At 51.3% G+C, this 11950-nt stretch overlaps 1 protein-coding gene across 1 annotated transcript in view; it reads left to right on the plus strand.

Annotated features, from left to right (window-relative positions):
* The window catches only part of tenm4 (teneurin transmembrane protein 4), a 139814-nt gene extending 128478 nt beyond the window's left edge, over window positions 1-11336 (plus strand). The window contains 2 exon segments of the mRNA XM_060075790.1: window positions 3333-3475; window positions 8838-11336. Of these exon segments, the coding sequence (XP_059931773.1) occupies window positions 3333-3475; window positions 8838-9596 (902 nt within the window). The 3' untranslated portion in view covers window positions 9597-11336.
* Window positions 11337-11950: the final 614 nt, after the last annotated feature.

Genomic DNA, 11950 nt, shown 5'->3' on the forward strand with positions numbered 1-11950 from the left:
TGAGAGAAGACAGTCTGCCTGTTGCTCCGTGACTCACGGGTCTGAACTTTCCTCTTCCACTTGGTCTTAGAAGGTCGCTTTGAGCTTTGTGACTGGTAGGTCACAACGCCCCTGCCGCACTCAGAGACCATCAGCTGCTCGTTCCTCTACGACTGCTAGGTCAGAGGAGGCGTCCTCCACTTAGAGGGAGAAGGTTTACCACTCGTGCGCACCACCTGAAGTTATGACAGGCGGATTCAGAACGAGCGCGGGATATTTAGCCCCAAAACGGTTATTTACAAGGGTGACCTCCCCCCCGGTGTCGACGACTGAGTCTCACTGATTTCCGGGGGAACACAGGAGGGTGACAGATGGTGTGGGAACAGAACAAAGGCGGCAGAAGCTACACTGACAGATATCCTCGTTTACTTAGTCATGAGACGGCTGCTGGAATAATCACTTGGGTGTTTTGTTGCTTTGTTTGTTTAGGTTGTGTTGTCGATTTTCGGCACACCGTTGCCGAAAGACAACAGGGGCGTGTGCAATGGTATTTCCTGCCAACAGTAAATTGAAAAAGGTGGAAAATGTTACAAGAGCTATCTCGCTGGGACTTTGTTTCCCCCCGCTCAGAGAACCGCTGTGGTTGTGAATTTGAGTCTATGCGCTCGTGTGTGTTTGGATTGTGCGCGTTGGAGCTTGTGTGCGGGCATGTGTATGTAAGAGAGCAAAAGACTGTGTGACTTTTTAAAATTGTATTGTACGTGCCTGACATGTATGTGTGTGGGTGTCTCTGTGTGTGTTTGTGTTAACATGTGTGTGTTTAAAGGAGTGTTTGTTTGTGTCTGCGTGCATGTGTCTGTGTGTGTGTGTGTGTGTGTATGTGTCTGTGTGTGCGTGTGTGTCGTGTCTTTGTGTGGATGTGTGTGTGCGTGTGCACGTACACGTGTGTGTGCTTGCGTGAGCGCCGCGTATCCACCAGCTATCATTTATGGCTCTCCAAAGGAAACAATGGTGTGGAGCAAAGACCCCTCTGTGGCCGCGCGGTCGGAACTGTTCCCAGAAAGAGCACATCATCCCTGGGTTGCTTTGTGGTACGCTGGGGGTAAAAGGCAGAGGAAGCTGCCCAGCGGAGTGCACAATGAAAGAGCTGGCCAGGGGAGGCAGCTCTGGCCTCCACTGCTGAGAGCAAGTCCGCACGTTGAAGGATGAGCCCTGTTCAAAGTGGACACAACCAAAACAATTATATATAAATAACACGGTTCTAACCTAAAAGGATGGGGATCTTCACATGCATAATTCAGACCGACGGTGTGTTAATTCCATTTGTATTTTTCTCTTGTAAAAGCGACTCTCAATGAGACCAACCTGATTAATACATATTCATTATGAGGCTTTTGTTACCCTGACAATGATAGGAGAAAAACACTTAATAATACGGTATTATTTGCAGGGAGGATAGTGTACTGTCTAGGGGGGTCAACTCCGAGACGATGGGAGTTTATTTGGAGGCATCCTTAAGCCTTTTTCCTGCTTTCCCTTAATGACCTGCATCTAAATTCACTGTATGACACATTTAATTGAGATGCAGGTCACTGCTTATTACAAAAACCTTTCAATTTCACATATATTTTATAAAGGTTAAGAGCGCTATTCGAATATTTACAATGTTTTGCACAGTCCTGGTTTTAGCCACTTAACCAAACTGCACGTACATTTAATGAGATCCAATTCACATACATTATGCCGTTAATACTCTACACTCTACACCCGTTTGACAACCAATATAAAAACACACAGCCGAGATCTGCCAACCTTCACTCATTCGTCCCGACTTGACAACGAAAAGAAAGCGCGTAATATATTTTTTTGTTGTTTCAGGTGAGCAATAGCTCTCGGCAGCTCTGTGTTTAAGCAGAGCTGTTTCCTGCTCCCTGGCAGCCCAGCTGAGTGTCGTTTGGCTCTACTCCCCCATTAGGGCCCTCGCTGGCATTTGAATGCTAAACAGACCGTTAGATACAGCGGAGAGGGTCTGCCTCGATTGTGATTGATGCCGCTGACATTTCCATTCCTTTCACTAAATTGCTCCGGTTCCTTTCATTGTCCTCAAATTTGTATTTAAAAAAGCTTTGTCAGGTGACACAAGGTGCCAGTGCCACGCCAGCCCCCTCCCCCGGGGGTCACAGCCATCATTTTGATGTCTTTTACAAATATATTGCGAGTGCTGCACCGCCATTGGTCGGATTCAACAGGCTGGCACTCCCGATTCTTCCCTCAAGCCCCTTCCCCCCTTTTTATACACACAAGAGGGATAATGGTTAGTAATTAATTAGTAGTAGTAGTGCCGATACAAGGGAGAACATATCACAGAAAGCGGGCCATAGGTCAAGCTAATTACTCGCAGGCCTGTGCAATCCCACTTTAATTCAATATTTTTCCACATGTGATAATCATTGATCCCCATACACCCCAGGATGCTACATCTGGCCCCGGACGTAACTTTAGAACGGGCCTGAAGGGTGTAGCGCTCCACTGTCGACAGGGGCCTGAAGCGCAGACCCAGCTGCCTGTCATTAGTGGAACACCTGTAGCTGTCGTTTGTTATGAATCGCCATCAACTGGAGAGGTAATCAAAGCGTGGCCAGGTTCAGGGGCCAGGTCGAGTGTGTGGAGCAGGGCTGAAGAGGGCTTCAAGGGGACACTACACCAAGCTGCTGTTGTTAGCGTCTTGCGGCCGTTTCCTCTGGGAAGCGACGAGCGACTGTGTCTCCACTCGGCTGACCGTCTGACCCGGGGTTCCCAATGCAGACGGTTTTTTTTCTAACGAGCCACCCACCAGCCCCAACCATGTGCCTAAATGCCTGCTAGCTTGCTCGACAGCAAAAGGTTAAGGTTAAGGTAACTTTATTTGTACCCGAGGGTAGATTTGGTTGCAGGTAGAAAGAAAGAAAGCATAGGCTATCATAGCATGTTAGGATAAGGAGACAAAATTAGCATACATTTAAATTGTGTATGCTTACATAAGGCCTGCATGTAATCAAGCATACTATTTCTTTATGGTAAATACAATCTTTGCTTATGTACATGACGAAAATACATTTATTTTTACCGTTTTATTAGTTATCTTCAGAGCAACCAAGCAGTGCATGCATGGTTGCTCCTTTAGTGCCCTCTTGTGGACCCCCAGTCGGCTCTCAACCCACACTTTGAGAACCACCGTTCCAAGGGACCAGTCCACTGCTTATTCCCTCAAGCCTGCTGCCCTCAGTTTGTTATCAACAAGTCGGCCCCCTGCTACTCTACCTGTATGCTTCTAACATAGCACGACGTCCTCCGTCCTCCTCTCCCCTCCACAGATGTGAACAGCTGGCTGGTGACCTTTGGCTTCCAGCTGTACAACGTGATCCCGGGCTACCAGAAGCCCAACACTGACACCATGGAGCCCTCCTACGAGCTGCGCAGCACCCAACTGAAGATGCAGGAGTGGGACAGCACCAAGGTGAGCCAGACCGCCACGCACCTGTGCTCTCCGCACCTCAGACCTCGCCAAAGATAGTTCACACCAGTCCGCCAGATCGCCTTCTGCCTTTTCCAAAAAAATCGTTAGCTCACAGACACGTTCTCTGGGAGTCGGGTTCTCAGTGTACACACTGGGGGGGAGGGGGTGGGGAGGGGTAGTGATCAGGGCCAAACCGCGGCCCAGTGATCCGGGTCTTTGCACTCTGTCCTCCTCTTTGGGGAAAGGGGGTCAGGCTAAACAGCTCTTGTAATTGTTCTGCCATTAGGGAAATCCACTCTCCATTCCCCCCCCACCACTTGCCATCGATTTCAGCTCCCAGCTACACCCTCAGACATGCTCTGGTTCCCGCCTTTATCAGCCCTTTTTAGTCGCCTCCCGACTCACCTGAATTATTGAACAGGCTGCCACCGCCACCGCCCCGGGTCGGGTGACGGCTTCTTCTGAACGGCAGCCATCGGCCAGGCCAAGTGACGGGCTGAACGGGGGAACAGACGGGTGAACATCACCCCGGTCCCTCGCCTCAACATGATAGGCTTTTCATGGGCAGTAAGAGCAGGACTCGTCCCCCTTTTGGAAAGCCCTAAAAGCTTTCGAAGGTAATGAGTGAAACCACTCTCAGTGGAAGGCTAGATTCCTGAACCCAAACGCCTGAACGGAGAGGCAGATGAAGATGCAGAAAAGGAAACTATAGAGGGTGAAAACTGAGTGTCACTTTCTATTCGACGGAGAAAGCCATTAAAGATGGATTGTATTCGATTCAAGGTATTAATATTCCATACAAGGAGGAGTTATGTAACGTGTGTATTAAAAACCTTCCCAAATTAGGACCAACTAGGTGGTATGAGTCAACCCCACACATCCCGCCCTGCGGTTGTTGTTCAAGGAATAACAATGTGTCATTATCGTCGCTGACAAACAATATAGGAATCAACATTTGAAACGGTACGGAAAACCTTGACATGCGTGTAAGTGTTCACTGGCTATTGAATACACTTACCGCCTAACACCAAAGACTCACAGAGGCAAGTTCAACCAGATGGATCCTGGCGGTGGACAATGGCAGTCTGCCACAGTCCGTTATACAGGGGGATGAACCATAATGCACCCCCAGTGCCTTGACAGTGCAGCAACGGGGGTACCGTACACAGAGCAGGGTACAGCGCATCTGGGATCCAGCAGTCCTACTATGTAACAGCAGATCTGCTTGGGGGGGGGGGAAGACGGCACAGAACCTGGCCCGAAAAACGGCATGGGACCGAGGTATAGCTCCTTGTTTGCTGTTCCTTTTATCAGGGAGATATTCTAATGAAGAGAAATGTGTTTGCACGAATAGATTAAACTTTCAGAAGGGGATTTTAATACCTGTACTTGAACAGTGGCCAGTCTGCATGATGTTGATTTGTAAACACTGTACGGACACTGTCTTACAGTTTACTAGTGCCTGCCGAATTTGTGTTAGCTGTCAAATAGCCAATTACGCTCTTGCAGATCCCATCTCTACCAACATGATTGGTCGACTCGAAACTAATATTATGTAGTGAGGAAAGTGAAACGCACAGTTTTGATCTGGTCCGGAGTTTGAGCTTGTGACACTAGGATACAGTAGGTGTTGGTATGGAGCCCACTCTGGTTCTCCCCTTCCTCCTCCATCTCCCAGAGATGGTGTCTGCTCCAGGAGGGTTGTTTGATATCCGTTGCGAGAGACCAACCCGTACAGTCGCAAAGCCCTGCCCTCCCCACCCCTCCACCCTCCTCCCTCTGTGGGACGCCTCTGAACGTGGCATGTGTTAGCACTATAAAGACCCCGTGTACAGTGCCAGCTTATGTTATTCTATTCATAGATATTCTGTTTCAAACGTGGGAGCACGTGGATGCGATGGAATACGGGAGTGGAGAAAACGCTCTCTTGAGAAGTCAGGAGCCGGCGGGTGCATCCCAATTCTGAATCAACATAGTTTTTCTCTTTAATGGTGTTCAAAGATCGGCTTTTAATGCACCTGGCCACAACCCCGCAGTTTACAAAGTCTACCGCCCCCATAGAGAGTCAAAGCCAGTAGTTATCCGTGGCCTAGAAAAAAAACGGCATTAGAAAAGAAGTCATCTTTCACTGCGTGGTTCTCTGGCTCCGCCGCCGCTGCCTCGGAGCGCGGCCGACTCATGGGCTGTGTCTCCGGGTGGGTTTGCTCATTAGTAAGTCAAGACGCTGTGCTCTGGGGGGGATGGACGTTTTCTTTGTGAACCCTGGGCTCTCCGTCTTCCTGTGTCGTTCTTCTTCTTCTCAATCTTGTTTTCGGTGGAGGGGTTTTTGAAAGGGGAACGGACACGATGAGTTCATTCGGATGCTATTCTGAGCTTCCATTAGACGGTTTTATGTTCTTCCCCGAGAAGAAGTAGGAAGTGGCGCCTGGCTGAGTAATGAGACTGGAACAACGCAAACGTGTGTTTCTATTTACGCCCACAAAGCCCTTCAAGTAAACACTCAAGCATAGTGTTTATGAAAGGACATAACTAACGTAATATTATTTAAGAAGAAAGTGACTTTAAATAGCATTACTAGCCTAGATTTAGAGTCTGGTGATGCTTTGTTAAGTGTATTCTTACAAAGCTTTACTTGGTTCGACCTCCGGAGACTACACAGCAGGGAAAGGGAGGAAAGAATGAGATGGTTTCGCACACACTGCGCAATGATAATCATACGAAGTGAGATAAGGCCAACACGTGAATACCATGCCGGGGTATTCTGTCGATGGCAGTGCTCCCCGGCCGCAAACAACCCAATTAAATGCAGCGCCCTTTGAAGCATAAATATAGACAGCCATTGCTGCATCTTCCACTTCCACAGTGCTCGTTCTCCTCCGTGACTGCTTTCATCCAGAGCCCGGGTTCCCGGGGAGCAGTGGCGCTGTGTCAGCCCATGGATAGGGCACTGCTGTCAGGGTCCAGGGGGAGGGAAATCGCTCCCTGTGGGTATGGCTCCACCAACCCCCTGGTCGGTTCTGATGTTGTGGACGGATCACAGCCCGCAGTGCTCCAATGTGGCGGTTGTGAGGGTGATGTTGGTGGTGGTGTTGGGGGTGAGGGTGCGGTGTTTGGCAGCAATCCCAGGATGAGGGCACCTCAACTAGAAAGCTAAGGTCACTGCTGCAACCACCGCCCCCCCCCACCCCCTCCGCCCCGTTTACACCAGCCTGGGGCCCAGATGACTGGGTCATTGTCCAGGCGCGGTAAACAAACACAGCCTGACATGGTGCAAAGTTACCCCCAGGGTAGGCTACCCCCTGCCTGGATCGGACACACATCTGACACCCCCCTTGCCTGCCTCCCCTCCTCAGCTTACGCGCACAAGCACTCACACATTACACACACATTTTCTCACACACACACACACACACACACACACATACACAAACAGGAACACACACATACACAGAGCGTCTTTGCGGGGGTGGGGTTGGGGGGGGGAGGGGAGTAGTTTAGCAGTTATACGACCCACTCCGCCCACACCCACCATGATGGGTGTGGGCGGGTGATTGTGGGGGGGTAGTGATGGTGGTAGTGGTGGTGATGGAGGTGGTATTGGGGCTAGTGGTGGGTGGTGATGTGAGCAGTGGCGGTGGTGGATGTGTGACGGTGTACACGGTGGTGGGCATGTTGGTGTGGTAGTGGTAGAGGTGAGGGGGGGGGGGGTGTTAGATCGGCTCCCTCCTCTCCTCCTCCACCCCCTCCTCTCTCACCCCCCCTCATCCCCTCCTCTCTCGAAGGAGTGTCTCTTGTCAGTAGATATTAGGAGACGGGGCTAGCGTGTCTCTAGGGAGGAGGTGGGGGTGTATGTTGATCTACTGGCAGTGGGGGGGGGGGGGGGGTCATGAGGGGGGTTTGATAGTATTGGTGGTGGTGGTGGATGTGATGATGGTTGATGGGGTGGTGCTGATGGTGGCAGAGTAAGGGTGGAGGTGGTGTAGTGATTGGGGTGGTGGTAGTTGTGGGCTGTGTAGTTATGTTGGTGGTTGTGGAGGTACTGGGGGGTGGTGGAGCAGCTGGTGTGGTGGTACTGGTGCTGATACTAGTATTGGTTGTGGGGGTTAGGGTGGTGGTTGTGGAGGTACTGGCTGTAGTTGTGGTACTGATGGTGGTGGTAGTGGGTGGTGTTGTGGTGTCCCCACCCACTGACTCCAGGTTGCATGTTTGCTGCAGTGCGGGCTGTCAGGAGAGGGGCATGTCACCCTGTTTTTAAAATACCACGCATGTCACCACTGATCAGAGAGACGAACACGCGTTGACACACACCCCCAACCACCGCCCCCCCCCCCCCTCCCGCACACACACACACACACACACACACACACACACCACCCCCCCCCCCCGTTGGGGCGATGCGTGGTGTGTTCACAACTTCAAAGATGCCAGGCTTGGCTGCCAACCAACCGTTGTGTAACCAGGGTCCACCATTTTGGACGGCCTGTCAGAGCTGCACCTAAATTCGATTTAATTTGACCTGATGAACAAGGCTCAGGCTGTTCGCCCTGTTTCCCTCGCTGTAGGTTAAACGTTTTTTTTAATTTGGATTATTTCAAGATTGACAAGAAAATGAACAAACAGGGACGTAAAGAAGGTCCTCCAGAAATTCGTGTCACAATATTTCCTCAGAATTCGATTTTAATTATGTTTGTCCCCCCCCCCCCCACCGTGTTCGAGGCTTGCGGGTTTCTCTGTTGTTTGTTAACAAACTTTTAGCATCATGGTGTCGTGAAGGGAAAGGGGCGGCGGGGGGGAGGGGAAACAATAGCTAGATCTAACATTAGCATTCGCAGAGAAAGCAGCCCATAAAACCAACACTATTAATCACGGCGTTTCAGCGGAACACAGCGGCACGAAAAGCCGTCTCGTCCTCTGGCGTCAGCGGAGTGGCGGAGATGTTTGATGTGCTAATGAAGGAGCACGAGTCTCCAGCTACACTTGTTGTGTTTTTTTTTAGTTTGGGAGCCATGGAAGCCCTTGGGGGAGGGGGGGGGGGAGGTTGTCCCTCTGGCTGCTGGAGGGACTGTAGAGCTAGGGGGTTGTTATTGACATAAAATATCAATACCGTTTTGTTTTGACCGAGATTGGATTTTTTTGCTGTTGTATTGTCTTGTCCGTTAAAGGCTGAACAATGAGATTTCAAGTGACTCTACCTGCTTGGTAATAATATCAACATGAAATTGACATTTCCTGTCATATTTATTTTCCTTGTTTTATTTGTGTAGTGAATATCAGTATATGCTAACTGAAGCTGTACTCTCTTAAGCCTTGTTTCATGGCAGCGGGGCCTGACGGTGTTCTTATGTTCTCCTGTGTTGCCCAGTCCTTCCTCGGGGTGCAGTGTGAGGTCCAAAGGCAGCTCAAGTCCTTCGTCAAGCTGGAGCGCTTCGGGCAGATCTACCGGGCCAAGGGCGCGGGCTGTCCGCAGGCCGAGACCCGGAAGCAGTTTGCATCCTCCGGCTCCATCTTCGGCAAGGGGGTGAAGTTCGCCATCCGCGACGGCCGCATGAGCACCGACATCATCAGCCTGGCCAACGAGGACGGGCGGCGCATGGCGGCCATCCTCAACGACGCCGCGTACCTGGAGGACCTGCACTTCACCGTGGGCGGCATGGACACGCACTACTTCGTCAAGCTGGGCTCGGTGGAGGCCGACCTGGCCCTGCTGGGCATGACGGTGGGCCGGCGCACGCTGGAGACGGGCGTGAACCTCACGGTGTCCCAGGTCAACGCGGTGGTGGGCGGGCGCACGCGGCGCATCACCGACATCCAGCTGCAGTACGGCGCGCTCAGCCTCAACACGCGCTACGGCAGCAGCGTGGACGAGGAGAGGGCGCGCGTGCTGGAGGCGGCGCGGGAGCGGGCGGTGGCGCGCGCCTGGGCCCGCGAGCGCCAGAGACTGCGGGACGGCGAGGAGTGCTCGCGGAGCTGGACGGAGGGCGAGAGGCAGCAGCTGCTGGGCTCGGGCCGCGTGCTGGGCTACGACGGCTTCTACGTGGTGTCGGTGGACCAGTACCCCGAGCTGGCCGACAGCGTCAACAACGTCCACTTCATGAGACAGAGCGAGGTGGGCCGCAGGTGACATGAACACAGGGCTCCGCTGGTGAGGGACTAGCACACGCACGCTCGCGCACACTAACACAAGCAAACACACACACACACACACACACACACGTGAAAACACACACATGTACGTACACACATCCACTCTCACACACACACACACACACACACACACACACACACACACACACACCAGACTTGTTGCCAAAGACAGCTGCCTACTCCACCACCACTTGGTTTCCTTGGACGGTTGTGTCCCATTCGTGGTTATAAAACGCTGGGCAGGGGGGTTGAGAGGTGAGGAGTCCTTGTTACAGCCAGAGATAAGCCCTCCCCCCCCCCCCCACTGGGAGACGCCCCAGTGGCTCTGGGCCTCTGGGCCAGAGGAGGAACACGGTGTTAGTTTGTGGCTTAATTTCCTGACTTTACTGCAGTGTCTCTTAAACTATGGGTCAGGACCTAAAGCGGGTCGCGGTCCACTTGGAGGTGGGCCGCGGCCTGACAATGCACAGAAACACCCTGTTCCGAAAGGATCGGCAATTCCAAGTGTGCTCAAGAGTTTTCTGGGTGCGTGCTTGGGCCCCAACGGACACACTGAAATTGTCTTTTGGGTCCCGTGGTGATAAAGTCGAAGTACCCCATGTCCGCTCCATCAAGCCCGCCGGTGGTTCGGTGTGGGAACCCCCAGGTGGATTGTGGGTAATCCATCGTGTTGTTGTGCGATTCTGGCTCCATTCGGCCCCAGAGTTGCAGATTGCCCCCCCCCCCCCCCCCCCCCCCAGCTTGCTCTGTTCTGCCTTCTCAAGGAGATCCCCTCCCGCTTTCTTTGTTTTATACTTGAAAACCCGGTAGCCCCCGGTTGCGCAAACGCGATGGAAGAAACGTGTGTGTGTGTGTATCGGCATCATCGCTGGTGAGCCCTTGATTAAAAAAATGAAAAAACCCTAGCAAATGTTTCAAAGCACCTTCATTTGCGTGATGTCCTGTAGTTTGTTTCATTGAATTTTGTTTTTTATTTTTTTTATTTTTCTTATTAGGAAAGGCTTTGCTACTTACCCGAGCCTTGAAGGCCCGTCGGGCACACTGTGCATGTGAAAGCCTTCTTTAAAATTTGGGAAATGTCTCAAAAGGCTTTATGAAGCCGGCATTGTGCGCCGAGGCCAGCAAAGGAATAGGTCATGTTTTTCTGTTCAGGCTTTTAGTTATTTTGGAATTTGCTTCAGAGAAGAAGAAAAAAAAAAGAATGTTTTCTTGGTTGATCCTTGTTTGACAGCGGTCCAAAAAACTCCACACTAAGCGTATAGTTCAGAGCCAGCACTGTCAGAGCAAAACTGTGGAATCAATGTCCGTATTAAACGAGCGATATTTTACGGGAATGGTTTTGAAATTACTTTGAATTGTGTTTCATAACATGACTATATGAAATAACAGTATAAACAAATGTGAATTTAAACAACAAAAAAAAAACAAGTGAACTGTCGTTCCATTTATTGTTGAATGTTGTACTCGAGGGTGATTCCATATACGGAATAAATTATACCAGATGGTTTTAAGTTTGGTCAGATTATTCCTTAAATTCCACTCAGTCACTGATTCCACCCAACAGCGGACCTCCATGGCATCTACAGTCGCAGTGTTTCCTTCTGTTTTGCAATGTACTTTTTTCTCAGTATTCCTCATAAATAACTCAAACCTTATAAAGCCTGTGATTGAAGAGTTTGTGAATGTCGGCTTACTTAAAAAAAAAAAAAAAGACAAAGAGGAATGAATACGCTGCTCCTGATGCGGCAGTCCTGATAGGTCGGCTCGCCGCCCGGTTGCAAAGCAGGGGGTGGGGAACTGCGTTTTGGCCTTTCGGGGGGGGGGGGGGGGGGGGGGGGCGACCCGCATGGCGCTGTGCATGCGTCCGAGGAGCTCTACGTCCGCAGGTTAGCGTATCTCAACCCGCCTCCGGGTTCCAGCGCATTTAAACCTGCAGGTGAGGCGCAGCGAAAAGGTCAGCGATGCACGCCTGCAGCCGCGATGTAATCCGCCAGGACGTAATTACCGCTGGCCCACGTTCCCCTGCTCTCCCATATGTCCCCATCCCCCCCCTTTCCCCCTTCCCCGGGCTGTGGGAGGGATGGGGGTTGACAAGTTATGGCGGTGAAAATGTCACTCACCTGAAGGATATGAAACCCCTCGATGACGAGACCCAGCTGGTCGGTTTTTTCTTTTTTTTGCCGACCTTGCGTTGCTTTCTGGTGTGGAGGATGTGAATGTGTTAGGGGGAGGGGGGGATAGGGAGGAGGAGGGGGGGGTCAGTGAGAGTCTCTAGCTGTACAAACGTGAAGCTGTTTTCTTATTTCTGCTGTTGGATCATTGCGGTGACAT

The sequence above is a fragment of the Gadus macrocephalus genome, chromosome 16 (assembly GCF_031168955.1).
Source record: "Gadus macrocephalus chromosome 16, ASM3116895v1".
In the NCBI taxonomy this organism is placed as follows: domain Eukaryota; kingdom Metazoa; phylum Chordata; class Actinopteri; order Gadiformes; family Gadidae; genus Gadus; species Gadus macrocephalus.